This window comes from Passer montanus, unplaced genomic scaffold (assembly GCF_014805655.1).
Source record: "Passer montanus isolate IOZ18808 unplaced genomic scaffold, ASM1480565v1 scaffold163, whole genome shotgun sequence".
NCBI lineage: Eukaryota > Metazoa > Chordata > Aves > Passeriformes > Passeridae > Passer > Passer montanus.
The window spans coordinates 268,876-294,595 of NW_024363494.1; the positions used below are offsets into that span (position 1 = coordinate 268,876).

At 51.4% G+C, this 25,720-nt stretch overlaps 3 protein-coding genes across 23 annotated transcripts in view; 1 reads left to right on the top strand and 2 right to left on the bottom strand.

Annotated features, from left to right (window-relative positions):
* The window catches only part of RAB3IL1 (RAB3A interacting protein like 1), a 30,901-nt gene extending 14,242 nt beyond the window's left edge, over positions 1–16,659 (bottom strand). For 5 of the 21 annotated variants that reach the window (XR_005626910.1, XM_039703400.1, XM_039703396.1 and 2 more), the window contains exons 1-3: positions 3,703–4,375; positions 1,563–1,797; positions 1,290–1,385 (exon numbers count right to left, since the gene is read on the bottom strand). Coding sequence is in view for 20 of the 21 variants with exons in the window: in XM_039703400.1 (XP_039559334.1) it covers positions 1,290–1,385; positions 1,563–1,797; positions 3,703–3,971 (600 nt within the window). In the remaining variant the exon portion in view is untranslated. The other 16 variants (XM_039703392.1, XM_039703395.1, XM_039703389.1 and 13 more) reach the window with 14 other exon arrangements.
* On the top strand, positions 6,543–19,200 carry LOC120499567 (bestrophin-1-like). The gene is made up of 9 exons (XM_039703419.1): positions 6,543–11,356; positions 11,527–11,621; positions 12,137–12,370; positions 12,947–13,101; positions 13,808–13,885; positions 15,289–15,441; positions 15,880–15,960; positions 16,542–16,693; positions 16,982–19,200. The coding sequence occupies exons 1-9, from the start codon at positions 11,205–11,207 to the stop codon at positions 18,159–18,161; spliced, it is 2,280 nt and encodes a 759-aa protein (XP_039559353.1). The 5' UTR covers positions 6,543–11,204; the 3' UTR covers positions 18,162–19,200.
* On the bottom strand, positions 18,983–22,422 carry FTH1 (ferritin heavy chain 1). The gene is made up of 4 exons (XM_039703417.1): positions 22,173–22,422; positions 20,651–20,797; positions 20,077–20,202; positions 18,983–19,311 (listed from the first exon to the last, which is right to left on the bottom strand). Exons 1-4 carry the CDS (start codon positions 22,281–22,283, stop codon positions 19,153–19,155), a joined length of 543 nt encoding a protein of 180 aa, XP_039559351.1. The 5' UTR covers positions 22,284–22,422; the 3' UTR covers positions 18,983–19,152.
* Between the last annotated feature and the right edge of the window lie 3,298 nt (positions 22,423–25,720).

Sequence of the window (25,720 nt, forward strand, 5' to 3'; positions counted from 1 at the left end):
CACATCCAGGGGGTTTGCTCCTTCAGCTGTGCAGAGCCTTCCCTCAGAATTTCCCAGAGAAGGCTGCCAGTGCCAGAGCCTGGAGTACATCCCATTTCCAAGAGTGTAGCTGGCTACGTTAAGGAGTTTAGCTGGCCAAGGTCATCTCTCACTGATAGGGGCTGCTGAGAATGCCAGAAGCAAGGACCTGCCTTTCCTTGCCCTTGGGAATTGCTTTGACATCAGAACCCACCTGTTCCACACCACAGCTGGGCCTGCCCCTATTCCAACAGCTGTGACTCCAGCCTCACCTCAGCCTGGTTCCTGCAGTCACTGCAGCCTTGCTGGGTGATCCCTGCACTGGTTCCTGACTCTGACTGCTGCCTGTGGCTCTGATCCTGATCCACACTCACTGCTCCATGTCATGGTGAGGGCACTGCTCCTGCCTGCCTTGTTATTGTACTTTACTCCTGCTTCCCTTTCAGAGCAGCTGGCAGGCTGTGACACAGCAGGAACTGGAGCTCACGTGGGGACCAAATGGTGGAAACTGGCTTAGAAGCTTCTCCCACAGGAAGAAGGGAGTGAGATGCAGCCCAGCTGGGGCCTCCCTGCAGTCTGGAAACAGCATCTAGCCAAGGCCACCAAAGGAAGGGGACAGCCCTTGGCTACTTGATCTCCAGGATCACCCTGTGCTCAGGCAGCCAAAATTTTGGGAGGGAGTGCTTCCTTGGCTCTCACAGCCCTGTGTTTCAAATGTACAGATGGGCTCTGGCTTTCCTCATTATCCAGACAGATCCAGACATTAGAGCTGCTGGTGAATAGGGTTTTGCCAGGATACAGCTTGGCAAGAAACCCATTACAACAAAAAAACACCAAAATAAAAACAACAACCAACAAGCCTTCCGGACACTCATTGGAGCAGAGTAGATGAGGACATCCAGCATGTTCCCAACCCCAGCAAAGGCTGGGATGAGCCAGGGAATCATCTCTATTACAGAGCAGCTGCCCAGACTGCAGAGCAGGCATGGAGAGGGACAGGGAGCTATGCTTGGCTCCTCCAGGCATTCCCACATTTTGGAACCACAACTACTGTGCTCTTTATGCCACCCCACAGCTTCTAGAAGGGGAAGGAAATCCAGGTAAAGACTCCACCTGCACCGCTGCCCAGCTCTGCTTCTCCAAGTAGGAAAGAACAACAGGGGAGAGGAGGAAATTGTGGGAGGAGAGCTGGAAGTACAGGGAAAGTCTGTCTTAAAGGAGCTGGATGTAAGCTCAGCTTAAGAAATGATGGGAAAGGAAGAGGGTGGTACCTCAAACAGGCTGGCTGTTAACTCCTCCAGTTCCTGTTCCAGCTGTTCCCTGACTTTTGACAATCTCTCACATTCTTTGTCCTTGAGCTTCAGCTCCTGTTGAGGAAATAGAGAGGGATAGGAAGGCTGATGTCCTGTCCCAGCCTGTCAATCACAGCCCTTCCTCCCCGCCTGATCCATGCCCCAAGATTCCTGTCACCACCTCCAGGAAAGCCCCCTCTGCTCCAACCTGTGCCACCCTCCCCAGGAGTTCCCAAAAACCCTGGGGCTCACCTTCTGTGCTTTGTGCAGCTCATCCCTCAGGAACTCCGAGCCCTTTTCCCGGATCTCCACAGAGGAGCTGCGCAGCCGGGACACGTTGAGCTGCTCTGTGGACTGCGGTTCATGCACACCTCCAGCATCCTGGCATCCACTCTCTGCCTCCTCCTTGTCGCCTTTGGATGGCATCAGGGGCTTCCAGTGTCCCACAGAGGGTGGATTCTGGCTCTCTTCCTCAAGACTGACCTGGCTGGGGGTAACAGCACACGGTAAATGAGTGTGCGGGTGATCCAGAGCCTTCCTCCAACACTCACAACACATCCAGGCACAGGCAGTGGGAATGAGGCAGGGAGGGTGATGGGGAAGAATTTGGGCAGCAACAGCTGCACCTGTTCCTCTGCCCTGCAAACCTATGGAAGTGCCTTACCCTTTTGGCAGGGTGTCCATACTAAATCAGGATAATAACCAGGAGAACAAAGGACAGCTCCTCCAGGGATCCCATTCTCACCTGGTGTCCAAGAGAAATACCCTGCAGATAGACTTTTAGGATTCCAGAATACACCCAGTAGACCTAAGGTCAGACTTGCCTACTGAACTAGTTAAAAAAAAAAAAAAGGAATACAGCTTAGCTTTCCTATTCTTAATATAAAGACCCCAATCCCCTCTGCTGCTAACCCAGCCTTCCTCTACCCCCTGCATCTGCTTCAGAAGGAAAAGACCTATTTTTAACCAATTTTTAACCTATTTTCCCACCTATTTCCCACCAAAATCCCCCACAGAGCTCTCTAAACCACTGTATTTCCCCCAAGCTGAGTTGAAGCCCTATATTTTAGTTTCAGTGGCCAGCAAGCAGAGATATCCTAGAAAGAAGAAACCACAAGAGTGACCCAGGACATTGCACCCCAGTGTTCAGTAGGGCTCTGTCAACTCCCAAATTAACACAGATGCTGGAGAAGCTTTAGGAATGAAAACATCATTTGAGTGCCTGCATGCAGGGCATTGCTGTCACTGCAGTGTTTGCATTTCTCCTCTTCCTCGCTGAACTCTCCCCATAGTCTTTCCCTCCATTTGAAGGCAGTGTGGCAGTGTGTGCAAGCCTTCCCCACGTGGAAGTTTTCTGTCCTGCCCAGACACAGGCACTGCCCGGCAGATTAACCTGCTGCTGCTTATCTCTGGCTCACAAGCTCTGGTGCCCTTCTCTTCGTGCACCTCCTCCCACACTCCTGGTCACTGCTCCTCACCCATCACCTCCTCCTGCAGAGCAGCCATCACCTCCTTTTCCTCAGGCTCACTTTTTCCTCTTCCCTTTGCCCCATCTCTGTGTTCTCCTCTCCTGCATTCCAGCCAGTCAACGCTCTTTCCCCTTGCTATGACTCCATACAGGCTGGGCTTATCTCCTCAGTCCCAGTGTTCTATCACCTCTTCCACTCTAATTTCTCCCTTTCTGTGTCCCTCAAGCTCTCCAAGACCAACAGCTGTCCACAGCCACCTTCCAAAAAGGGAACAAAGCTGCAGCTCCCAGCTAAAATCACCTCAGGTATCATAGGAAAGCATGTGGAAAAGCACACGTGGAGAACTTTCTGAACACTGGGAAGAATTCACACCAGAAAGGAGCAACGAAATCAGAGCACGGACGATAAAAATAATAACTAAAAGAAGCAGCAAGGAAAAGAGACATTTCACCAGTCTACTGATACAAATACACTTAATCTAACCCACAGGAAGGAAAAATAATGTTGTTCCTTTATGACTCTCTAATTCTCATCTGAAAGTTGCCTCAGGAAACAGATATTTCAGCGTATTTCCACACACTACGGAAGAAAACTGGAGGATATGGAGGAATTAAACAGTCCCACCCACACTCTGTAATGCCAAAAACATATCCTGGAAAATCATCTACGACAGAATAGCTCATTCTTTCTCTGCACTGTGCAAAAAAGAATCCCTATGGAAGCCTTGGCTAGGCTGGATTCTGCTCAGTGTCCAGGTGGGGCTCTGAAATCCAATCCCAGAGACCAAAGGAGCACCAGAAACACTCCCTCTCTTGCTGACTAGTAGCTGTCTTTCCAGGAAAAATGGATCATATCCTAAGAGTCATGCTCTGACACAAGAAATGCAAACTACCAAAAAAAAAAAATCGCCAACACCCCACAACCTTCTAAAGTTGGTTTCTGTAGAAAAAGCAAAAAAATGTGCAGGATCTGCACTTTTTCCAGCGGGCCCCACATGTTTCCTGCAGTGCTGATCCGACGGGGTTGTTTCCTGTGCAAGCAGCTCCAGCTCTCTCCAGGTTAAACTCTTACCCCCAGGTTTGGGAGCAGGGCCTGACTTTTCCATCCCCACTGGGATGGACGCCTGACCTGCACCACCATGGACCAGCATCACTCCAGAGAGGTTCATCATCCCATGTGTGCTCAGCATCATCCCTCAAATGTTTGGCAGAGCGTCTGATAGTGGCTTGTTATATTTTTATGCTATTATATTATAGCAGAACACACACTGGCATTTCTTGTCTTTGCCCCAGCAACGAAACACCAAGTCCCGTATCTGGAGATGCTGCTGCCTCTGTATTCTATCTCCTTAATTGGCTTCCACACAACTTCTTCCCTGTGAGGGTGATGGACTGGATTTCCCGGAGAAGCCGCAGCTGCCCCATCCCTGGAAGTGTCCACACCAGGCTGGACAAGGCTTGGAGCAACCGGGTCTAGTGGAAGGTGTCCCTGCCCGTGGCAGCAGATAAACTGCAAAACCCCTTCCAACACAAACCATTCCGGGACTCTACGGAGACAGAGAGCCCCGGCACACGGACGCCGCTCCTTCCCCGTCCAGACCCGCACCTACCCCCGCAACATCGCTGGGTCCTGCTGCTGCTGCTGCTCAGGGCGGAGGCGCGCCCGCCAGAGCCCCCATGGCCGGGCAGCCGCACCGGGAGCGGAGAAGCCGGAGCGAGAAGCGGAGACGCGCCCGGAGGAGCCGCAGCCGGAGTGGGAGCCGTGCCCGGAGGAGCCGGAGCGGGATCCGTGCCCGGAGGAGCCGCGGCCGAGGCAGGAGGGATCAGAACCGGAGGCTCCGGCGGAGGCAGGAGGGCTCGGTTCCCGCAGGCTCCGGAGCCGATCCCGAGCCGCCGCGGCCCCGCCGCCCACGTGACGCGGGCGCGGCTGCGCCCTGAGCGCCGCGGGCCGAGGGTCCCTGCGGAGCCGGCACGGGCTGGGCTCCGAGCTGGCGGCGCCTGTCACCCGTCAACTCACCGCGGGGCTCTGAGGAGGTGCAAGGAGATGGCCGGCAGCCGTCACCCCGCTCCGCTCTTCGTCCCCGGCTCGGAATCGCTCCTGGTTACCTCCGCCTCCTTCCCGACAGCGGGATGGGGAATGGGGGCTGCTGTCTCTGCTGCTCCTTCTTCCTCAAGAGGAGAATGCCTCACACTCCGCCCCTGCTCCAGAGTGGGTTCCTCCCACGGAAGAAGTCCTCCTTCTCCAAGGAGCTCTTCATGCAGTGCCCCAGTGTGGATCCCTTCCACAGGGTCAGGAATAGGCAGCTCCACTGTGGGCTCCTCTCTCCACATGTCCTGCCAGCACCCTGCTCCAGCACAGGCTCCCTGTGGGGCCACAGCCTCCTTCGGGCATGCTCTGCTCCAGGGTGGGCTCCTCCATGGGCTGCAGGTGGATCTCTGCTTCCCTGCAGCCCCCCACTACCAAAACGGTGCCACACAGAGAGGAAACCTGGGATGTAAACGCAGGGAGGTGGAAGGATGGGGGAAATGTGGCTGAGGGAAAATCAGCTGCTGATTGTCCAGGGTTTTTACACTTCAAGGGGAGCATTGGGCTCAGAACCCAACAGACAAACCACTCCTGCTGTCACCCCGTCCCACAGTGGATCCCATTGCCACCTGTGGATTGACAGCACTGGAATTTTGAACCAAAAGCTGCTGCTGCCCTCAGAGGACATTTCCAATCACATCCTACCTTGCCATTGCCCTGGGCTTCCCTCCAGGCAGCCGTTCTCCTTTGGAGCCTTCACACACAGTGACAGCTCCCTCCCTGCTCTCAGCTTGTCCATCATCTGCCACTGGGACAGACCCAGCACCGGAGGCAGGAGAGTCAGACATGGTGATCCTGGTGTCCACTGCAGGATTTTTCTGTGGATACCACACAGGGAGCAATTCTCTGTCCCAGCATCTCCTAGGTGTCTGTGTCACCTCCAGCCCTGCCCTGCCTCATGGCTGGGATCCACAGGGACAGCACAGGCCAAGCCCGTGCTCTGAAGTCTGGGAACGGAGTGTCCGGGATGTTTGTGTCTCTGGCTGCAACCTTTGCTATCTTCAGAGAACTTTTGGGAGGAGGGGAAAGATCTTCAGCTCTGCAAAGCAGCACCAGATGTAATTAGTCTTTGTAATTATTAACTCCCAAGGCTTGGCCAGCAGCAACAGAGGGTCCTTGGATTAGAAAGGTAGAAGTGCTTGCAGGAGCCAACAAAGGCAGGAAGGATGAGAACTGATAGGGCTGACAGGAAGCTTTGAGAGGGATGTGCTGAATCCCAGCCACTTGAAAAAGTAACTTGTCATAAGGGGAAGAGTGCTCCCCTCTTCTTCCCTGAAGAGAAGCAGAAAAGGAAAGGAAAAAGGGAAAACTGGAAATAAAAGGAAGGAAATGACAGAGAAGGAAAGGGGGAGAAGAAAAAGAAAGCCAGACAGAGGCTGGGTAGGGAAGGAAGAACAGGCATTATCTTTGAGTTTGGAAAGCAGAATCTGACTTGCTGACACCCCTTACCCAGCAAAGTCAAACCAGATGGTATTGGCGTGGAAAGGAGAACAAATGGCCTGAAACTCCAGGCTCCATCCAGCCCCTCCTGGCTGGCTCCTTGGCTGTGCCACATGTTTGCTCAGCTGGCTGCAAGGGCTGCAGCAAGGCTCCTCTGGGGTCTCTGACTTACAGCACCAGCACGTTTGATCCTCCCTTTGGCACCTAATCCCCTTCACAATTCCTAAGGCAAGAAACAAGGGACCTCAATAAGGACCCTTCCCTCATTTTCATGCTGTATGCACTGAACTGTGCAACATCAGAGGCAAAGTGAGAGACTTGTCACCATCCAAGCCCCTAAAAGCAAAATGCAAAGGGTCAGATGGAGCTTGGCACAGGGACAGGCACTCCCAGCTCTCAGGGCAGCAAGAATTAGTAAGGAATTCTGCAGCATAATGGGAACAAGCCTGGGGGTCCTCACAAAAGCACTGCAGGGTCACTGCATCCTCTTCAAACATTTCTGGCCAGCTCAAACCTCTGAGTAAATCCTGTCCATGAAAAACAGCATCTCCCCAGACACTTCCCAGTTCATTTTTTAAAAAAATGACATCAGATTTCAAGGGAGCATGTAGTTTGGAGAGACACCTCTGATGCCAGCTGCCTCTGTATCTATCCCAGCACTGAAACTGGAGAAGGGAAAGGGATTTCACCAAGCTTTGGGACCCACTGTCCCTAAAAATGCTTACTGTTCTCTGTGAGAGAGCAAGGAGGGCACCGTGCCTTTCCCAGGAGCCAGCTGCTGCTAACTCAGCATTAAGAATGGCCCTTTGGCATTCCCAAAGCAGGGATTCAACTCCCAGCACAGCAATTCAATCCCTACATCTTTAGCATGGAGAAAATGAGGATGATTCCAGGGCTCTGAGGCTGAGGATGGATGTCAGCACCTCTTTGCTTCCTGCTCTGCTGAGCAAGGCAGGCTTTCAGACCATTCTCCTCCTCAGGGTCTGAGGCCACAGGAGATGTGGAAATAGATCCAAGCAGCTCTGCCACGCTGGTAGCCCTTCAGTTATTTACTTTAATATTAAATTCCGCACATATTTCCTGCTGTCGCAAGGGCAGCTGTGGAGCTCACGAGCTGCCAGCAGAGCTGCTCTCAGAGGAGGGCAGCAGAGGCCCCCAGATGCCAGCACATCCCTCCACAAACAGCAGCACACTCAGGGGTTTGTTGCTCCACGTCCCCAGGAGCAGCCAAACTGCTCCCAACAGCTGCAGCGAATACCTCACCGGAAGCATTTTGGTCTCCCTGCTCTGTGTGGGGATGAGGGTTCAAACCCTAAGACCCTCAAGATCTATCTCAGCCTGCCTGTTCAGCAATTCCAGCCCTGGAAGTAGACCACATTCACTTCAGAGAGGCTCCCCCTGATCTCATGTCCCTTCACAGAGCACTGATCCACATTTTAAATTGTGCTCTCCCTGCCACTGGCAGCAATTCCCAGGACTGCACCAGAAATCCCACAACAGGCAGATGCCAGGTAGCACCTGCTCCAGAGGAGCAGTGAAAGAGCCCACTCCCCTTGATCAGCCACAGGAAAGAGAAAACTACAGCTGGGACAAACTGATCCCAACTACTGATGTTAAGTAAGTGTTAAAGACAAAGCACAGGAGAAAGTTGGTTCTTACAGGAGCATGGGTCCCTAGCTGCTCTTACCTTGAAGGATCAGACCTGTGCTCCCTCTCCAGAGTGTCCCAGAGCTGCCTAAACGATGGAAGACCAGTTCATTAAGAAAATATTTTGATTCAGAACCTCACGGAAGGGGAATGTCCTTAAGACCTAAGCAGAAGCATTGAGGAGGTGGTAGAAGGGAAGGATGGTCACAGTTGGGAAGGAACAGAAAAGCGACTAAGGACCCTGGGAAGACAGAGGGAAGGAGTTCCCTGGCTTGGTGGAAGTTTGAGGGCAAGGCAAGGACCAATGTTTCCCAGAATATCATGCAAGGAAGCACAGTGACAGCTCTCAAGCACTGCTGGAAAAGCAGGAGCAAAAGAAAGGGAACAGATGGAAAGAGTCTCGGAGAACCAGTGGAAGAGTGGAAATCCTCTGCATCCAAACCACAGCTGGAAGAGGTGGCAAACTCATCCAGGGACAGTGAGGGATGACAGGGAAGCATCCCATGAGAGCCAAGCAGAGCACAGACCAGGTGTTTCACTGACCTAGGGAAGAGAGGGCAGCCCCCAAGCACACTGTGTTTTACAGCGTTGGTGGAAAATTCCAGCCCTGCATAATCTCCTGGGGTTCCTGTAAGATTGTGACACGGAGAGAGGGACCAAACAGGAAAGAATTAGAGGAAAAATGCCTCTCTTCTGGCAGCCACCATGGCTGTGCCAGGAGTTAGTAGCAGCGGAGCAGCCAGCCCTGCCTCCCCCTCCTCCGGCCGCCTCTATAAACACGCAGGGCTTACTCAGAAGATTAGGAGGGAACGGGGCAAAAGACAACAGAGTCTCTTTTGTAATGAGGAAGGATTACAGCATCAAGTGACCGGCTGCAGCTCCCAAGTGGGTCTCAGGCTCCTTAGCACACCGTGTGGGGCAGGTCCAATCCCCCATGAGCCAAGGGGGCACGAGGATGCAGGCGGTGGCCCGGGCCACAAAGGACTCAGCAGGGACACGTGCAGGACCAAACCTCCCCAGCCTCCAGCACGGCTCAGGAGCCCATGACTGTGAGTATCTGGTCCTAATAGCAGCAGGAAGATCACTCTGTCCTGCAGAGATCCATCTTCCTGCCTATCTGTGACTTCCTCTGGCTCCATCCCTCTGCTCTGTCTGCTCGCTGTCTGTCTTTGCAATACCTGCTAGGGTCTGTTTGTGGTGGGTGATGCACCCGATGTCCCAGAATCTTGCTTGCTGTGGGCTCCCACAACTGAATTCCAGGTCAGCTGACTTCCAGGTGTACTGGTTAGTCCAGAGGGATGAGCAGGGGATGCAGGCAGCAGCTCCCTGGGTGGACTCTTCCTGCCCATCCTGACTCCAGGGTCCTAGTGAGCCACCTCCCACCACAGACCTCAGCCACTAATGGAATGTGTCAGCTTCCCAGTGACACCCCAGGGCAGCTCAGCACAGGCTGGCAGGTGGGCAGGGAAGTGCCTTACCCATTCAGGGCTGGAGGGAAAAGCACTGGGAAAAGCCCCATATCCCACACAGGAGCAGAACAGAGTAGAGGTGGGCAACATCCATTATTTACACGGCCAAGAGCTGGAGTTTTCCTTCTTTGGTAAAAAAGGGAATCTGTATTTGAATTACGCAACAAAGAAACTCCCTGAGCGCTTTCGAGCCCTAAAGCCCAGAGAAAAGATGCAGCTTTGTGTAAGGGGTCCCAAAAATGTATGGGTTTTCTCTTCTGGGCAGCCTGTGGGTTCAGCCTCTGGGGCAGTTAAAACCTACTCTTCCAAGTGCCCAGAAATCCGTATGGAACGGACACAAGGATTTACTGAAATGGGCATTTGTGCAGCTGGGGACAGGAACAGCTCTGCTCCTCTGTATCACCCTTAAGAGGGGACTCAGGGACCTAAGTTATGACAGGAAAACCCAAAGGAGGGGCACCAAAAAGCCAAACCCAGGACAAAAATGTTGCTTGGTTGAAATAGCCAAAAATACCAACTTTGCTGGTTTTCTTCACAGCAGCAGCTCACTGGGACCTGAGTTGTCCCCATCTAAATGTAAATCTTTCACTGGGATGCTTAAATGAGAAACAAATGAGGAAGGTGGGCCCAAACTTACCTGCCTTCAGCTGCTTGAGAGTGTGACCTGTCCCTTGAAGTGCTTCTTCATCCCCATCATTCAGGGAAGAGCCCAAGGCCCCATAATCATTAACGTTATTACCTCTAAATAGCAATGCCTGGTGACATGTTAGGATTCAAAAATACCAATAGTTCACACTGGGTAATTATTTCTAACCCAAGAAATCATTCACCAATCTGCTTGGATTAGATAACACTGGTGTCTTGTTGTTTGTTGGGATGTTTTTAAAATAAAGTCAGGTTTATGCAACCATGAGTCTGATTATTAATTGATTATAAAGAATTATTTATGCAAGTTAGTCTAGAAGTGAAATGGGGATGCTGCATGTTTGGCGAGCATTTCAGGAGCCTGAATGCCTATTTTTCAGCCACTGTGATTTATTGTGCAACATATGGTTGAAGGAGAGGGGAGGTGGAGCTGCTGGAATTTGGGCCCTGTGAGCCTGGCCAAACTCCATCCCACAGATCTCCAACAGGGAAGGCTGCTCTGCCTACATGACTAGGACCAGCAGAGTGCAGATAGCTATCCTTGCTGGGATGCCTTCATTTGGATCAGTCCCAAGAAATCTTTCTGGGGTTTTTCCTTTCCTTTGTGGTTTTTTTTTTTTTGTTTGTTTGTTTGGTTTTTTTTCCCCAGCAGTATTTCAGGAAGATGTTTCCCAGCAAATAGGTTTACAGAAATATATTTGGAACAAAAACCATATTAAGAAAATTACTGGGCTAAGCATAAGCTATGCAGTTTGTGACCCTGAGATTAATCTTACCACAAGTATTTTGTTGAAAGGGGTGGCACATGGGCTTTGTCCTCTTCAACCAACTAGTCCAACCTGAATGCTGACAAAAATCAAAGACTAAAAACAAAGGGATCCACCAGAAAATATATTCTCAGTCACTATAACCAGACCAAAGACAGAGAAAAGATGGCAAACTCATCAAATTAATTGCCTGCTGTCAATTTCCTCCTGGTTTTCTGTGCTGCTGCCTACATCTTACCCAGCTTTTGATCTCAGCTTATTCTGTTTTCTCCTTCCTTCCCATCTTCCTTGTTGGGACACTTGGGATGTCCCTGTGTCTCCTCCTGCTCAAGCTCCAAGTCCTGCTTGTCATGTGCCTGCACAGGAGCTGTGATGACAGTGACCTACACCAATCGCGTGGCAGATGCCCGCCTGGGCACCTTCTCCCAGCTCCTGCTCCAATGGAAAGGCAGCATCTACAAACTGCTCTACTCCGAGTTCCTGATCTTCATCTCACTCTATTTTACCATCAGCCTTGTCTACAGGTGAGCAACTTCACACCCACAGCCTGGCCTGGGGCAGGACACAGGAGAAACACAGGACTGGGGCAGGGATCCTGCTGGGCAGGCACTTGCCAGACTTTGTTCACAGGAGGGAAGGGGAGGGGAGAAAGGAGAGAAGGAATAGGGAGAACTGCTTCTGTTTGCCCTTTTAGGCTGATCCTGAGCGAGAGCCAAAGGCTGATGTTTGAGAAGCTGGCGCTGTACTGCAACAGCTACGCCGAGCTAATCCCCGTGTCCTTCGTGCTGGGTAAGGAGCTGTCTGGAATCCAGCAGGGAGGGGAATGGGACAGCATTTCTTCTCCTTGGTTCGGCAGAGCTCAGCTGGCAGAGCAGGTCCTCCCTCTGCCTTTGTAAAACTCCTCAAGTGGGATATATCCTTTATTGGCACAGCTGTGAGTGTCCCCAGCACAGGAGGGCAAGCTCCAAGTGGCACCAGATATGCCCAGGGAATTTGTGGCTGCCTCATCCCTGGAAGTTTTCAAGACCACACTTGATGGAGCTCTGAGCAACCTGGTCTAGTGGAAGATGTCCCTGTCCAGAGCAGGAGATTGGAATGAAGTCATCTTTAAGGTTGCTTCATAGAATCAGAACAGTTTAGGCTGGAATGGAAGTATGAAATCCAGCCTCCTTTTAGCATGGAGGACTGAATTCCCCTCCAGACATTCCTGCACCCATCCCTGTGTGAGCAGAAGAGAAGGAGATCAGACAGAATGGCAGGAAGAAGCTCTTTTCAGATGCCTGACACTCTCAGCTCCCCTCTAGGTTTCTATGTGGCCCTGGTGGTGTCCCGCTGGTGGGCCCAGTACGAGAGCATCCCATGGCCAGACCGGATCATGAACCTGGTGTCCTGCAACGTGGATGGGGAGGATGAGTACGGGAGGCTCCTGCGCCGCACTCTGATGCGCTACAGCAACCTGGTCAGCGTGCTGATCCTGCGCTCCGTCAGCACCGCCGTCTACAAGCGCTTCCCCAGCATGGAGCACGTCGTGAGGGCAGGTCAGCACTGCTCCTTGCTGCTCCTCTAGGGGCAGGGGGCCCTGGGAAAGATTTTTGGAAATGGGGTTGTGCTGTTCCCTCAGGGCAGGTGGGAATTCGAGTCCCAAGTCTCTGAGCTTAACTGCTGGGCACACTGCATCTTCTTGGGAGATGCTCCTCAAGGTCCAGCAGAGTTCCCAGTCTGCCCACATTGTCTGGGTTCCCTTGGCAATCCACAGAGATGTGATATTGCTGGCCTCTTAAAAAGGCACTTCAGGGACAAAAATGATCCCATTCTCAGCAGGTATCTATGGACACTAGGCAGCTGCACCCTCAGCAATGCTTTATCTCCCTGATGGCTCTGATCTGATGTGCTGCAGACATCCAAAGTGAAATCCCATTATCCCACCTCCATCACTCAATGTTTTAACAAGGAGACTTGTCCTTCTGTATGTCTCCCCAAATTCTGAGTCTTTACTGGGATTTTTAGGGAGGGCCGAGGCATCCACCTGAGATTCAGATGTTTTCATTTCAGACCAGATCAGTTCCTTCTGCCTTCTATGTCCATCCCCCTCCCAGCTGCTCTTTTCCATCCAGGCCTCATGACACCAGAAGAGCACAAGAAGTTTGAGAGCTTGAATTCTCCCCACAACAAGTTTTGGATCCCATGTGTGTGGTTCTCCAACCTGGCTGTGAAGGCGAGGAATGACGGCAGGATCCGGGACAGCGTGCTGCTCCAAGGAATCCTGAATGTGAGTGACAGAGGGGACAGGCACTCTTTGAGATCCTGGGGAACAGGAGGCACCTATGAAACAGGTCCTTGACACATTCCAGGACAGCCAATGCCCATGGAGGTTTCTAGGATCCAGATGGAAAGCCACAAGGAAGAATATATCTGGAAGTCTAGGAGAGGTCAAAAACACCCTCAACAACTGAGGTCCTGTAGAAAACACTGCTATTAAAAACTCTTAGTTTTGGGCAACAGGCCATGCTCCACAGGCAAGACCTGGCAACAATCCCTGCCCAGCTGCACAGAAAAAGGCTCTGGAGCAGCTCCTCCTTCTGGATATTCATGTGCAGATAAAGTCACGTGATGTCCGTTCCCTGTTCCCTGGAGCAGGATTCATCTCCCCAGAGACAGAGAAACCTCCCTCTGGGATATCTATCTATAGACAGGAGAGAGAAATAGATGCTCCTAAGGGCATTCTTGGCCTCACCTGTTGGCTGCTCATTTTGTGATGAGAAACTGCTGTGAAGTGAGCTAGGAAGGGATCTTGGGCTCAGGGGGAGACACCCAGGCAGCAGGGAATTCCTCCAAGGCTGAAACTGAGCCCCTCTTCCAGAGAAGGTATAAGCAGAAGGGAAAGGGCTAGAGCAATGCAGGACAGCGGTGCTGGAGAGGCTCTGCAAGGAGATGGGAAGTTATCCTCACATGCCATTCCCTTTTCCCTGCTGCAGGAGCTCAACACCTTGCGCAGCCAGTGTGGGAAACTCTACGGATACGACTGGATCAGCATCCCCCTGGTCTACACCCAGGTGAGAAGGAAATCCCCACACCCATTGCTTCTCCACTGCCCGTGCACATCCCCACTTACACCCACACCTGGAATGGTCTGGGTTGGAAGGGACCATAAAGCTCATCCAGGGACACCTTCCACTATCCTAGGTTGCTCCAAGCCATGTCCAACCTGGCCTTGGGTGCATCCAGGGCTGGGGCAGCCACAGCTTCTCTGGAAAACGTATGCCAGGGACTCACACCTTCTTAGTAAAGAATTCCTTCCTCATATCTAATCTAAACCTTCCCTCTATCAGTTTAAAACCATTGTTCCTTGTGCTGTCACTATCTGGCTGTGTAAAAAATGCCTGTGCCTTTCCTTCCTTTCCATAAGCCCCTTTAAGGTACTGGAAGGCCACAGCCTCCCCAAAACCTCATCTCCAAGTTGAACAACCCCTGCTCTCTCAGCCTTTGCAGAAGTGCTTCATACCTGACCCACCGTGAAAAATGCAGGTTACTCTTGAATCCCTCACCCCCACCTGCACACATCATCTTTCTTCCCTTGGTACCTCAGCACACACCCAGCCCAGCCTGCTTTCCTTAACTCAGACACATCTACCTCTCCAGAACAACCTCTATCCAGGGCTAACAAATCCACACAGACCTATGGAAAACACAGGAACACACAGACACTCCCTGCACCACCTTGCAGGGATCACATCCCGGGAAGGTTGTGCCAGGCGTGTACTCAGCTATTTATCAGCCCAGGCAGACACTTTGGCACCACCTTTCTCCTTTGTCTCCTACAATCCAGCTGCTCAGATAACAGGGATGCCCTTCACCATGAAATAGGAGCTGTTGTTGCTGCTCTGGCAGTGCCAGAGGTTAGTGGGGAACATGTAAAGTGTATTCCTGTTTTGAACCGCCTTGTTTATATCAAGGGACCACGTGAGATTCTTGGTTACTTTTAACTTGAAAAGGGGAAGTTTCCAGTCCTGTGGTGACAGGGAAAAGCACAAAGCTCAGCATAGCCTGAAATCCAGGCAGGAAAATATTAATAAAAGCTCAGCATGAGGAGAAGGAAGGAGCAAATAGAAGTGCCAGGGTTCCCTTCCCAGACTTGGAAGCAGCCTGCCAGCATGGACTGAGCCATGAGACAGCTTCCCATCCATCCAGGATATCATGTGCTTGCTGCCACTGGCCTGTGACACCCGCACAGATATAATTCCAGGGACAGCATACAGTGTACATAAAAGCTGCAGGGAAAAGGGAATGTCTGTAGCTTTCTGCAGGGAAATGCATCCCCCTGCAAAAAGCCTGTCAGAACTGAATCCAAGGCTTCCCAGAGGCTACAGAACTTGGCTTTGGAGTTGTGTGGGGTGGAACTGAAGGGAGATGCTGGGAACTCACGCTGCCCTGGTGTGTCCCTTGGCGTTCTTCCCAGGTGGTGACCGTGGCTGTTTACAGCTTCTTCCTGGCCTGTCTGATTGGGAGGCAATTTCTGGATCCAGAGAAAGCATATCCAGGCCATGAGCTGGATCTCTTTGTGCCCGTCTTTACATTTTTGCAATTCTTCTTCTATGCTGGCTGGTTAAAGGTAAGTCCAAGAAAACACGGCTGGAGCTGGAATCTGACCCAGCCAAGGGTTTTTCCCAGTGTGAGCTCATCAGGAACCCTGCTGTGTTCTTTGATCTGTGGGCAATAACAGGAAGCCAAGATGGGCTGAGGAAGTGCCAGGACTTTCTAATTTTCCAACTGCCTCATTCTGGACACCAGCTGCACTTTTCCTAGGCTTTGGTCCTTACTAGAGGGAAAAAAGGAGCTCCTTAAGTTGCAGGAGGATTGTGTGAGCAGGGGGGAGTTATTATAAATTCCAGTGTCTCCCAGCCCCTGGGATGCTTCCACTTTTAACCCACCCCCTTTTGGGAAGAAAAACATGGCTTGGTATTCAAGGGACATCACACCTGACTTCTCCCTGCAGGGAAAGGGGCAGGGATGACAGTGGTGACCTTTGCTGTCTGCTCTCCACATGCAGGTGGCTGAGCAGCTCATCAACCCTTTTGGGGAGGACGATGATGACTTTGAAGCCAACTGGCTCATTGACAGAAACCTGCAGGTAAAGGGGAGGAAGATTCACCAGGTGAGCCTCACCTGAAGAGGAACACCAAGGCAGGACAGTGACCAAGTCCCCGTGCAACACCTCTGCCTCCACCTCCCTGCCTGCAATGGGAGAGATCCTCCCAACGCACAGCAGGGATTTTGGGGCTCCTGGCACATCTTTGTACACAGAGGCTGCCTGCAGCTTCAGTCCATGCTCTGGCACATGGGATAGATCAAGGCTGCTTGTTTCAGGTCCCAGCTGCCTCTGAATGACACATCATTCCTGCCCCTCCTTTCTTACTCTGTGTCCACCTGAAACTGCCTTCTCTGCTTTCTGCCATGCAGTAACTCCACACCTCCCACCCTTCTGTCCTAATGAGTCTGTTGCTGTCCTGTCTCCTTCAGCACCATTTTCCTTCCAATTAATCAAATCTCTGTGTGAGAAACAACCCAAATGACAGGAAACCACAGCAACCCCAGCCACTTGCCTGGCTTCCGCGCTGCACCGCTTCCTCCAGCTCTGTGTTCCTTTGTCCCTCGGTAACAGGCACACAAAATGCTCCTCACCCCATGTGACATTCCTGCTGTCCCCCGCAGGTCTCCCTCATGGCAGTGGATGAGATGCACCAGGATTTACCCATTCTGGAGAAGGACCTCTACTGGAACGAGCCCGATCCCCAGCCACCCTACACCGCAGCCACTGTTGAGTACAAGCGCCCATCCTTCCTGGGCTCCACTTTTGACATCAGGTGAGTGCAGGGACAAAGTGTCACAACACCTGGATCAGGTTTTATTAGGACATTACACCTGAGGAGCTTTTAGGCTCATCCACAACAGCCAACATTCTCCATGGAAAAGGATAAATCTAACCTCTTTTCCTCATTCACCTGTATGATGAGCATCCCTGTTTTGGGGGGATAATGGCAATACAGGGAGAGGCTTGCCACTGGCAGCAGCATTCCCAGTGCTGCCGGCCTCTCCAGGAGATCCCTCTCCTCCCCCTGGGGCTGTGTAACAGTCCACTTTGCCTTTCCCAGCATGCAGAAGGAAGAGATGGAGTTCCAGCCCCTGGAGCAGATTAAAGAGAACGAGGAGGCCAACCACTCCACTCCCTTGCTGGGACACCTGGGCCGCCTCCTGGGTGTCCAGTCCCCAAACTTCTCCAGGTCCTCTTCCCGGATGAACCTGCTGCGCCGGCGAGGAGATCCCGCGTCGCCCTTCTCCCATTATACCTACCAGGACATGGGGAAGGTCGGAAGCCCTTGTGGCATCAGTCAGCCAAGAGGAGACTCCCAGGAGCAGTGGGACAGTGAAGAGGGAAAACTAAGGGAGTTTGATGCTTTCATGTCCACCCCCTTTTACGAGAGGCCTGGGTTCTACAGCGCTCCACAGACGCCCATCAGCTCCATCCCCATGATCTTCCCTTCCCGGCGCCAAGGGCGCAAGAAGCCACCGGCACTCTCCAGCATCGCTGCGTGCTCCGCTTCCCTTCGGGATGTCATTGTCAATGCCTCCCCTTCCAGGGCCAGCGATGTGGACAAGAGCCAGAGCTCCCTGGGCTCTGCTGCAAAGGAAACCTTTGTTTGGCCAACAGAGCGGAGCAAAGGTCCTGACTCGGTGGCTGTGACAGTAGAAGAAGGAAAGGGCAGTTCCAGGGAAGCAGCCACCACAGGAAGCCCAGGAGCACAGTCCACAGCATCCAACAGCCCCAAATTCCCCTTCCTGCCAGAGACCCCCGAGCATGAGAAGCACGGCAGCTTCAAAAGCCTGAAAAGCTCCAAAGCCTCACGTCCACCCTGGCTAAACCTGGAGAGCACAGCCTCAGCCACTCCCAATTCGGAGTATTCCAGTGCCTTTCACACCCCCAGTAACAAAACCCCCGGAGGCAGCGCCTCCCTCTGCTTCTCCTTCACGCCTGTCACCTCTCCAGCGCTGGAAAGATCCCACAAGGGCAACCTGGGCCCTGAGGCTCACAGCCTCAGTTTGGAAGATGCAGCCAGCACTCCAGACCAGCACCCAGAGGTTTCCAGGAACATGAGAGACACTGGGAATGGAAACACCAACCCCCCAGCTCCTAAAGAGCCCAGGAGAGCAGAGAGTCCATCCCCCAATGACTCTGGAATCTCCCTAGCCGAGGGTGACTACGTGGGGCTGATGGAGGTGATCCTGGAGGCCAGTGAAAGCCCAGGGGAGGAGCAGATAGACCAGTATAGCTAAAGGGCAATCCATGGATCTGTGGGATACCTGCCTTATCTTGGCACTCACCCAAGCAGAGGTGCTGGACATGCAGCTGGAGTTCAGCTTGAGCTGAAACCAGCACAAAGGACACACTGCTCCTGGCCTCAGCTACAGCAGCAGCTTGAGACACAACAAGAACAAAAGCACCCAAAAAATCCCATCTGTAGCAAAAGAGCAAGACTTTGAGTGTTAAATATTGCAGGTACCAGCCTGACCAGCCAGGTGTACCCCGGAACAGGAGCACAGTTAATGTGGATACCTCCCTCCTCCTCACAGCAAGAATGAGAACTTGAGTCCTTTCTCAAGCAGGACTTGCACTCCTAACAAGATAGTCTAGGGCAAAGTAAGGGACTGAGGAAAGCCCCATCACGTGTGATGCAGACCCACAGGGTTTCTTCCAGTCCTGTCTGGCTAGCGTTTTCCAGTACTGGGATAAGGCAAGGTAAGGGCTTGCCAGCACAGGCAGCTGCAGCATCAGCCCAGCACATGGCTTCCTTCTGAAGTTCCCCATCTCCCACAGGAATCTGACAGTGCTCAGAGAAAGCTGGATGGCAGCAGACATCACTCAGCTGATTTTTACTGCCCACCCTCAGAAAATAAAAAACTAGGCTCAAGCCCAGGACCTTGGTTTCATTTCCTCATTTTAGTTCCCTGCAAGGAATTTAAAGAAACCACAGAGGTTTTCCTACTTCTGCCTTCAGCAGCAGCTGCAAATCCCCCATGTCACACAACAAATTTACCTCCCACTGCCTTCACTACAGCTGCCTACTCTCCCTCCAAACTAAACAGGAGAAGCCAGCTGGAACCAAGTCACTTTATTGGCTGGAGGGCAGTACATAAAACATGAACAGAACTGGGGATATTTGGTACAGAATATGGAACTGTTTATCTAGGTAGCTGAAGCTGCATGCACGGCTGGACAGTAAGAAGGAGTCCCAGTGAAACCCACAGCATGGCTCTTGGCAAGGCTTCAGCTGTGACACTCCCCGAGGGTGTGCTTGTCGAAGAGATACTCGGCCATGCCGTATTTGGGGGCCCCCATCTTGCGCAGGTTGGTCACGTGGTCACCCAGCTCCTTGATGGCTTTCACCTGCTCATCCAGGTAATGGGTCTCAATGAAGTCACACAACTGAAAGGGAGACCAGAGGTTTGAATTCAGGCCCGAAACCCTACTGAGGCTCTCTAAGGAAAGGACAGGATGCAGAATGATCAAGCTGAGAAGAAGCAGACTCTAGTTTTATTGCAGAACAAGATCAAAGTGAGCCAGGCTTAGGTAGGTGCACTTGCTCCAGAACCCTGCAGAGCCAGGCAGCTCAGGAAGCCTCTCCTCTTCCTCACAGCAGGAAGCATTAGCCAAGCTCCTGAACAGATCTGAGACACCCCCACTGCACAGCAAACTCACAGCAGTGAGGATTTACACCACTGCTTTTGTTTCAAGAAGTCCTTCTAACTTAGGCAGGACACTCCCAAGAGTGCTTGGATTCTCACATGTATTAACCTCTTCCTGATATTAAATAACCTCAATCCAACCTTGCTTTTCAAAAACTTCCATCTGAAAAGAATTTTGTGTTTCAGAGCTTTTAATATTCCAAAGCAACTCTGGAATTTTGTGGCAAAAAACCCCTCGTGACAAAAAGCCTTAAAAAGATGGAACTCAACCCCCTCAGAAATTGTCTCCATAGAGACTGTTCACAGACACTTCAGAGGGAATAAAGCAAGTCCCTGTCACTTTAAACACGCTCCTGGAAGGACAGCAATAACCCCACCAAAGTCTGGAAGGGCTGTACTCCTGGCTCACAGCTTTTACAACACCAGGGACAGAGCTCAGCCCCAAAGCCACACAATTAAAAGACACACCCTTGGTCAGCCACACTGATCCTGAGCATGCACTTACGTGTGGGTCGTTCTTTTCGGTTGCCAATTTGTGCAGCTCTAGCAGTGATTGGTTCACGTTTTTCTCCAGGTGCAGGGCACACTCCATGGCAGTCAGGCCATTCTCCCAGTCATCACGGTCTGGCTTCTACAAGAGCAAAGCACAGGACAGGTTTTCTGTAAAAACCCATACACCAGCAGGGTGGAGAGCCTTTAGATCACTTGCAAAGCCTAAACCAAGTTTAGGCATTTACACAAAGTCAAAAGTTTGAAGTGCACCCTCAGAACAGAACTGAGCAAACCCTTGAAGTCCCACTTCTCAAAACAGTGCACAGAGCACATCTGTTCTGTGTTGAGTTTAATGATGGTGATGAACCAATTGCCTTCTGGCTCTGCCCCCACCCCACAGCAAACAACCCAGGGCTCAGCACCCTCTCCTTACACAAGCAGTACTTTTTTATTAGTCAATCAGCACAAATAATCCAATTGCTCCACATGTCAAATTACTGTGCCTCTCCAGAGTCAACTGCTGCTCCTTCTGGGGAGGAGCCAGAGGAAAATTCATTCCCTTGCAGCTAGGGCAGCCCCCAGCTCACCTTGACATCCTGCAGGAAGATGCGCCCGCCCCTCTGGTTCTGCAGCTTCATCAGCTTCTCAGCATGCTCCCGCTCCTCGTGGGACTGATGCAGGAAGTACTTGGCAAAGTTTTTCAGAGCCACATCATCCCGGTCAAAGTAGTAGGACTGAAAAATAAAAGTTTACAGGCTCTAAATCTCTGCTTCAGGATGGCTGCAGTCCAAGCCCAGGCCAGAAAGGCAGTGTGGAACAATTCTCCCCTTAGTATCATTCGATTTTTCCAGCTAGGATTAAATTTTAACCTGTACCCCTACCAAGGGCACAAAATGGTGTTTGTGTCCTTGGCTCAGTTCTAAAAACACAAAACCAAAAAAAACCCTGAAACCCTGCTGCTATCTGTTCTGAGCACCATTAAACTGCAGCCTTGAAAGGCCTTTTCCAAGGAGAAATCTTCCCTTTGTTTGCCTGAGCTTGTTTACAATGACCACATTGCAAGTCAGGGTCATGACTTGCAACATCAGGTAAAGGTGAGCCAAGAACTTTTAGGTACTCCTGCAATAAAGCTCTCTTGCTTCACTAGGCTTTCCAGGGATTAGACTAAGGAAAACACTTTCTACTTTTCTGCGGGAAAAAAAAAGTGACATTTAAAATACAAGAGATTAACTGAATTACAATATGAATTTAACAGCAACTAAAATATGAATGAAGTTACTTTTCTGAAAGCACAAAAAAACCAAACAAACAACTGTTACAGCAGTTAGAAGCCGTGACACAGCTTGTTTACTCCTTGCTCAGAACCATTACCAGGCTCCAATGGAAAGTTCTGTATGAACTGCCAATTATTTACCGACCTACCACAGAACTCTCTGCTCTTAGACCAGCGGCCTGGATGTTCAAGGCAAAGCACCGGCGCTTGTGCACCATTATCGCCCACTAAGAGAAGCTCAAAACACGGCTCAGAACCTAATTAACACAGCAAAACAGCTACAAAACACGTGCCACAACACAGCACAGTGTCCCTAGGAAGCCTCGATGTCCCAGCACGCCCGAAGCACCAGGATTGCTGCACAGAGGTCAGGGAACAGCTATAATGGGCGCCTCGGGCCAAAGGAGGCATGCAAACACAGGGCCCAAGGAAACCACGGATTCCTCCCGATTCCTGGAGGAAAACCCGAGCCTGGGAGGCGAGCACGCCTGCGGGAAAGGTGCCAGGAGCCTCGTCAGACACCGCCCGCTCCCCTGCCCGGCCCCAAGGGCAGAGGCGCTGAGCGCGGCTGATAACAGAGCCGCCAAGGGCAACGGCCGCGGGGCCCGCGGAGCAGGCTGTGAGATAAAAGAGCCTCACCTACACCCAGGGGACAGCCCGGACGGGGCCTGAAGGCAGCGGGGGGGAGGAGGAGGCGGAGAAAGAGGAGGAGGAGGAGGAGCCGGGCGCGCAGGCACCGCCCAGCACCCAGGAACCCCCCGCCGAGCAAGGCCCTCGTGCAGCCCCTTTATCCCTCGCAGGACCCTTCCCTCACCCCGTCGCGCCCGCGCCCTCACCATGCTGAGGTACACGTAGGACGCGTAGAGCTCCAGGTTGATCTGGCGGTTGACGGCGGCCTCGCAGTCCTGGTGGTAGTTCTGGCGCACCTGAGAGGGGGGCGCTGCCATGGCTGAGCTGTTCCGGTGACTGTATAGACGGCGGTGTTGGAAAGGGGTGGCGGCGAGCCCGAGCGCGGCCGGTTCCGTCCAAGCACTGTTGACGCAGGAACCCGCTTCGCTCCGCCGCCGACGCGCTGTGAGGGGAGCCCGCCCGCCGCCGCGCCTTTTATACCGCGGCGCTCCAGGCCACGCCCCCACGGAGGCGCGGGGCGTCCCGGCGCCCTTCTGCTGGCCCGGCGTGACTCAGCACCCGCCCAGGCCACGCCCATAGCGGGGCGGGGCCTCCCCCCGCGCGCCGCCGTTTCCCGCCGCGCGCGCGCGCCGTCCATCCCGGAATGGCCCGTGTTGGGAAACCCCCCCAAAGGCCACCGAGGCCGGCCATTTCCCCAGGGGCACGCTGCCAGGCCTGCTGCCCACCCGTGCCCCGCACCCCTCCGGGCCTGAGCCCCCTCCCTGTGGGAAGAAAAAGTTCCTAAAATCCAAGTTAAACCCAGAAACTGAAAGGCAAATGTCAAAAGCTGGACCTGTTGGTAATGAGGTCGCCATTTCAGCTGCTTTTAGTGCTACCCCGGTCACTCGATGTGTGCCGTCATTTGTTTTCAATAAAGCTCGGGTTTTTGAGTCATTCAGTTCAGTCATTAATTTACAATAAGCACTGGAGTCTTTTAGTATCTGCTTTCTTAAATTTTAACCAGATTACAAGGGAATAAAAAATGCTTAAACTGAGATCATGCCATAGCACTGAGCGCCCCAATCTTGGCTTTTCCCAAACCAACATCCAACCCTGGTTTCTCCCAAGCTAATGTTCCTGCTGAAATCCACCAGAAATACAATGTACTAAGCCTGTAATCTCAGAATAAATAATTTTTCCTCTGCATACTGTGCCTGCAAACTCAGATTAAATATTTTTTCCTGTATGTACTCAGGCCATAAGCTCAGATTAAATAATTGTTATCCTCTCACCACTTCTTTCTACACATTTTTATCTGGTCTTTGACCTTTCCCGGCACTGTGGGATGTCCCACGCGTGACTGCACCAGTGCCTGTGTGTGGGTAAAGGGCAGCACCAGAGCATTTTTCCAGACACTCCAAATGCCCCGGAGGGAACAGGGAGCCTCGGCCTCCCTTTGTTTCAGGGTTTTCTGCTGCTCCTGTCGGTTAACCATCACAAGTAATTAAGATCTATAAGATAACATGGGTCATACCTATGCTTCAGCAGGCTGCCAGGTACGTTTCAAATCTCCTGTTCTCCTCCCACATAAATGCTTATGTAAAAGAAAAAAAAAAAAGAAAGAAAAAAATAAGTAGCTGCTGGGCAGACTCTTTTTTAATATATTTTTTTCTTTATTACTGTGTTTATAGTGGAGTGTCTTCACAACAGGAACATCAAACAAACTCCAAATTGCAAAGTTTGCAACAGTAATATTTCCTCTGCAGCTTGGACAGTCTGTGCCACTCGTGATCGCACGTCAGTAGCATTAGGGAAGTCCCAAATTCTGCTTTCTGGAGTTGCACAATGCACATTGTGTTTGATGACAGCAGATTTACATGGTCAGGAGAGGAAACACGGGGTTGCACAGCCATGGGGGTCATGTCTTGGCAAAGAATGCTGGTGAAGATTCACCACTCTGCTCTCGTACAGGATTCAGCTCAGCCATTCCCAGATCTTTCCTGTCCCAAATTACTGTTTTAATTTCGACTCTACTTCATATTGTTTCCTCATGACGTGGTTCAGGGTTCCTTTATCTCGTGCTGCTCTTTGTAAAAATGAATATATAATGAAATCCCTGAATGATTTGGGTTGGAAGGGACCTTAAACATCATCCTGTTCCACCCCTGCTGTGGGCAGGGACACCTTCCACTGTCCCAAGTTGCTCCAAGCCCCAGCCAGCCTGGCCTTGGACAGTTCCAGGGATCCAGGAGCAGCCACAACTTCTCTGAGAAATCTGTGCCAGGGCCTCAGCACCCTCACAGGGAAGAATTCCCTCCTAAATGTGAAAGTCACTTGTGGAAACCCAGGGCACTGGGAATATTTCTCTGTCTGCTCTGGGGTGCCCTGACCCCCAGGGGAGCACTGACTTTGACCCTCATTCATGGAGAAAGTTTCCTGGACTTCAAGATAGACTAGAATCCACTAAAGTGTGAAACAGATTGTAAAGAGTAGTGTAGGTGTATCATTTGGTGATTTAGGTTTTGGGATTTTTTAGTATGTTGTGGATGAAGATGGAGGGCACAGGGTGTTGTCCTGGGTTTCTTTTTCATGCTTCTTCTTCCTTCTTCTTCATGGGTTTCGGTGGCATTTTGTAATTGGGCAGAAAAGTCTGCATTGAGAGCTCTTTGGGATCAGTTATTGTGTAAAAAGGGAAAATGATCTAAGTGTCAGTTCTTAATTAGGTAATTTAGTCTTAAAAGACCTTGTAACAAAAAATTGTTAGCCATTTTGTGCCTTCTAATGAAAAGCTGCTGAACTCACAGCAATGAAACTGTTTTACTAATAAGAAATAATAAACACTTGAGTCCAAACACAAATTACTATCTCAAGTGCCTTTAATCCAGACCCAAAAAACCTGACAACTAGTACCCCCACAGTCACTTGATAGAAAGCCCAGCCTGAGTTAGGTGATGCTTTTAGCAGACTTCTTCCCAAGAATGCCTGTAAAGTACTTTAGAAAAAAAAATTCTTTACTGCTTAGGGAGAAATTCTTCCCTTAATTTAGTACTTTTTTACCCCTCAGCATTCCCAGCTGCCCAGGGCCTGCCCCATGCTCTTGGTTTGAATTCATGTCCCTCTCAGCTGCTTTCTTGGGCTGAAGGAGAGGCATGTTCATGCTGCCCACATGGAAAAACAATGTATTGTCTGTCTACACAAGCTTCAAATTGTTGAAGACAATCCCTGTTTTCCCTTGGATGATATCCCATCAGGAACAATGGAGCAAGCTCTCTTGTTTACAGCTTAGCTACTGTACACAGGGCACAAACCCCAAAATCTGCCCATTTAGGGATAGTAAAGCTGAGTTTTAAACATGCAAAAATAATCAGAGCTTCTTTGTGAGTGTCTGCACATGATACAGAAGGTTATTAGGTCAGAGATCAAGATATACCCAAAGGGAAAGTTTCCATGCCTCCTACCCCCACTTTAATATCATTTATCCTGACTCTACCTGTGCCCTTCTCGTGCATGACCTTTCCAAAGGGGCAGAAAACAGGACTCCTAAACAAATACTAGACAGTATTTGCCCAGAGTAAATTCTGAGACAGATTTTTGATGATACAGTCCCTGAGCAAAAACCTTGGCATGTGGCTTAGGCATCCAGTTAGACCTTCAGGGAGAGGGCTGCCTTGGTGTGAGCAGAGAGCCAGAATGCCCAGGAATGCATAAATGTCATTTCTCACCTGTAGAAATGCTTCACCTCTAGCTTTAAAACACTTGATTTGGCCGTGCTGGT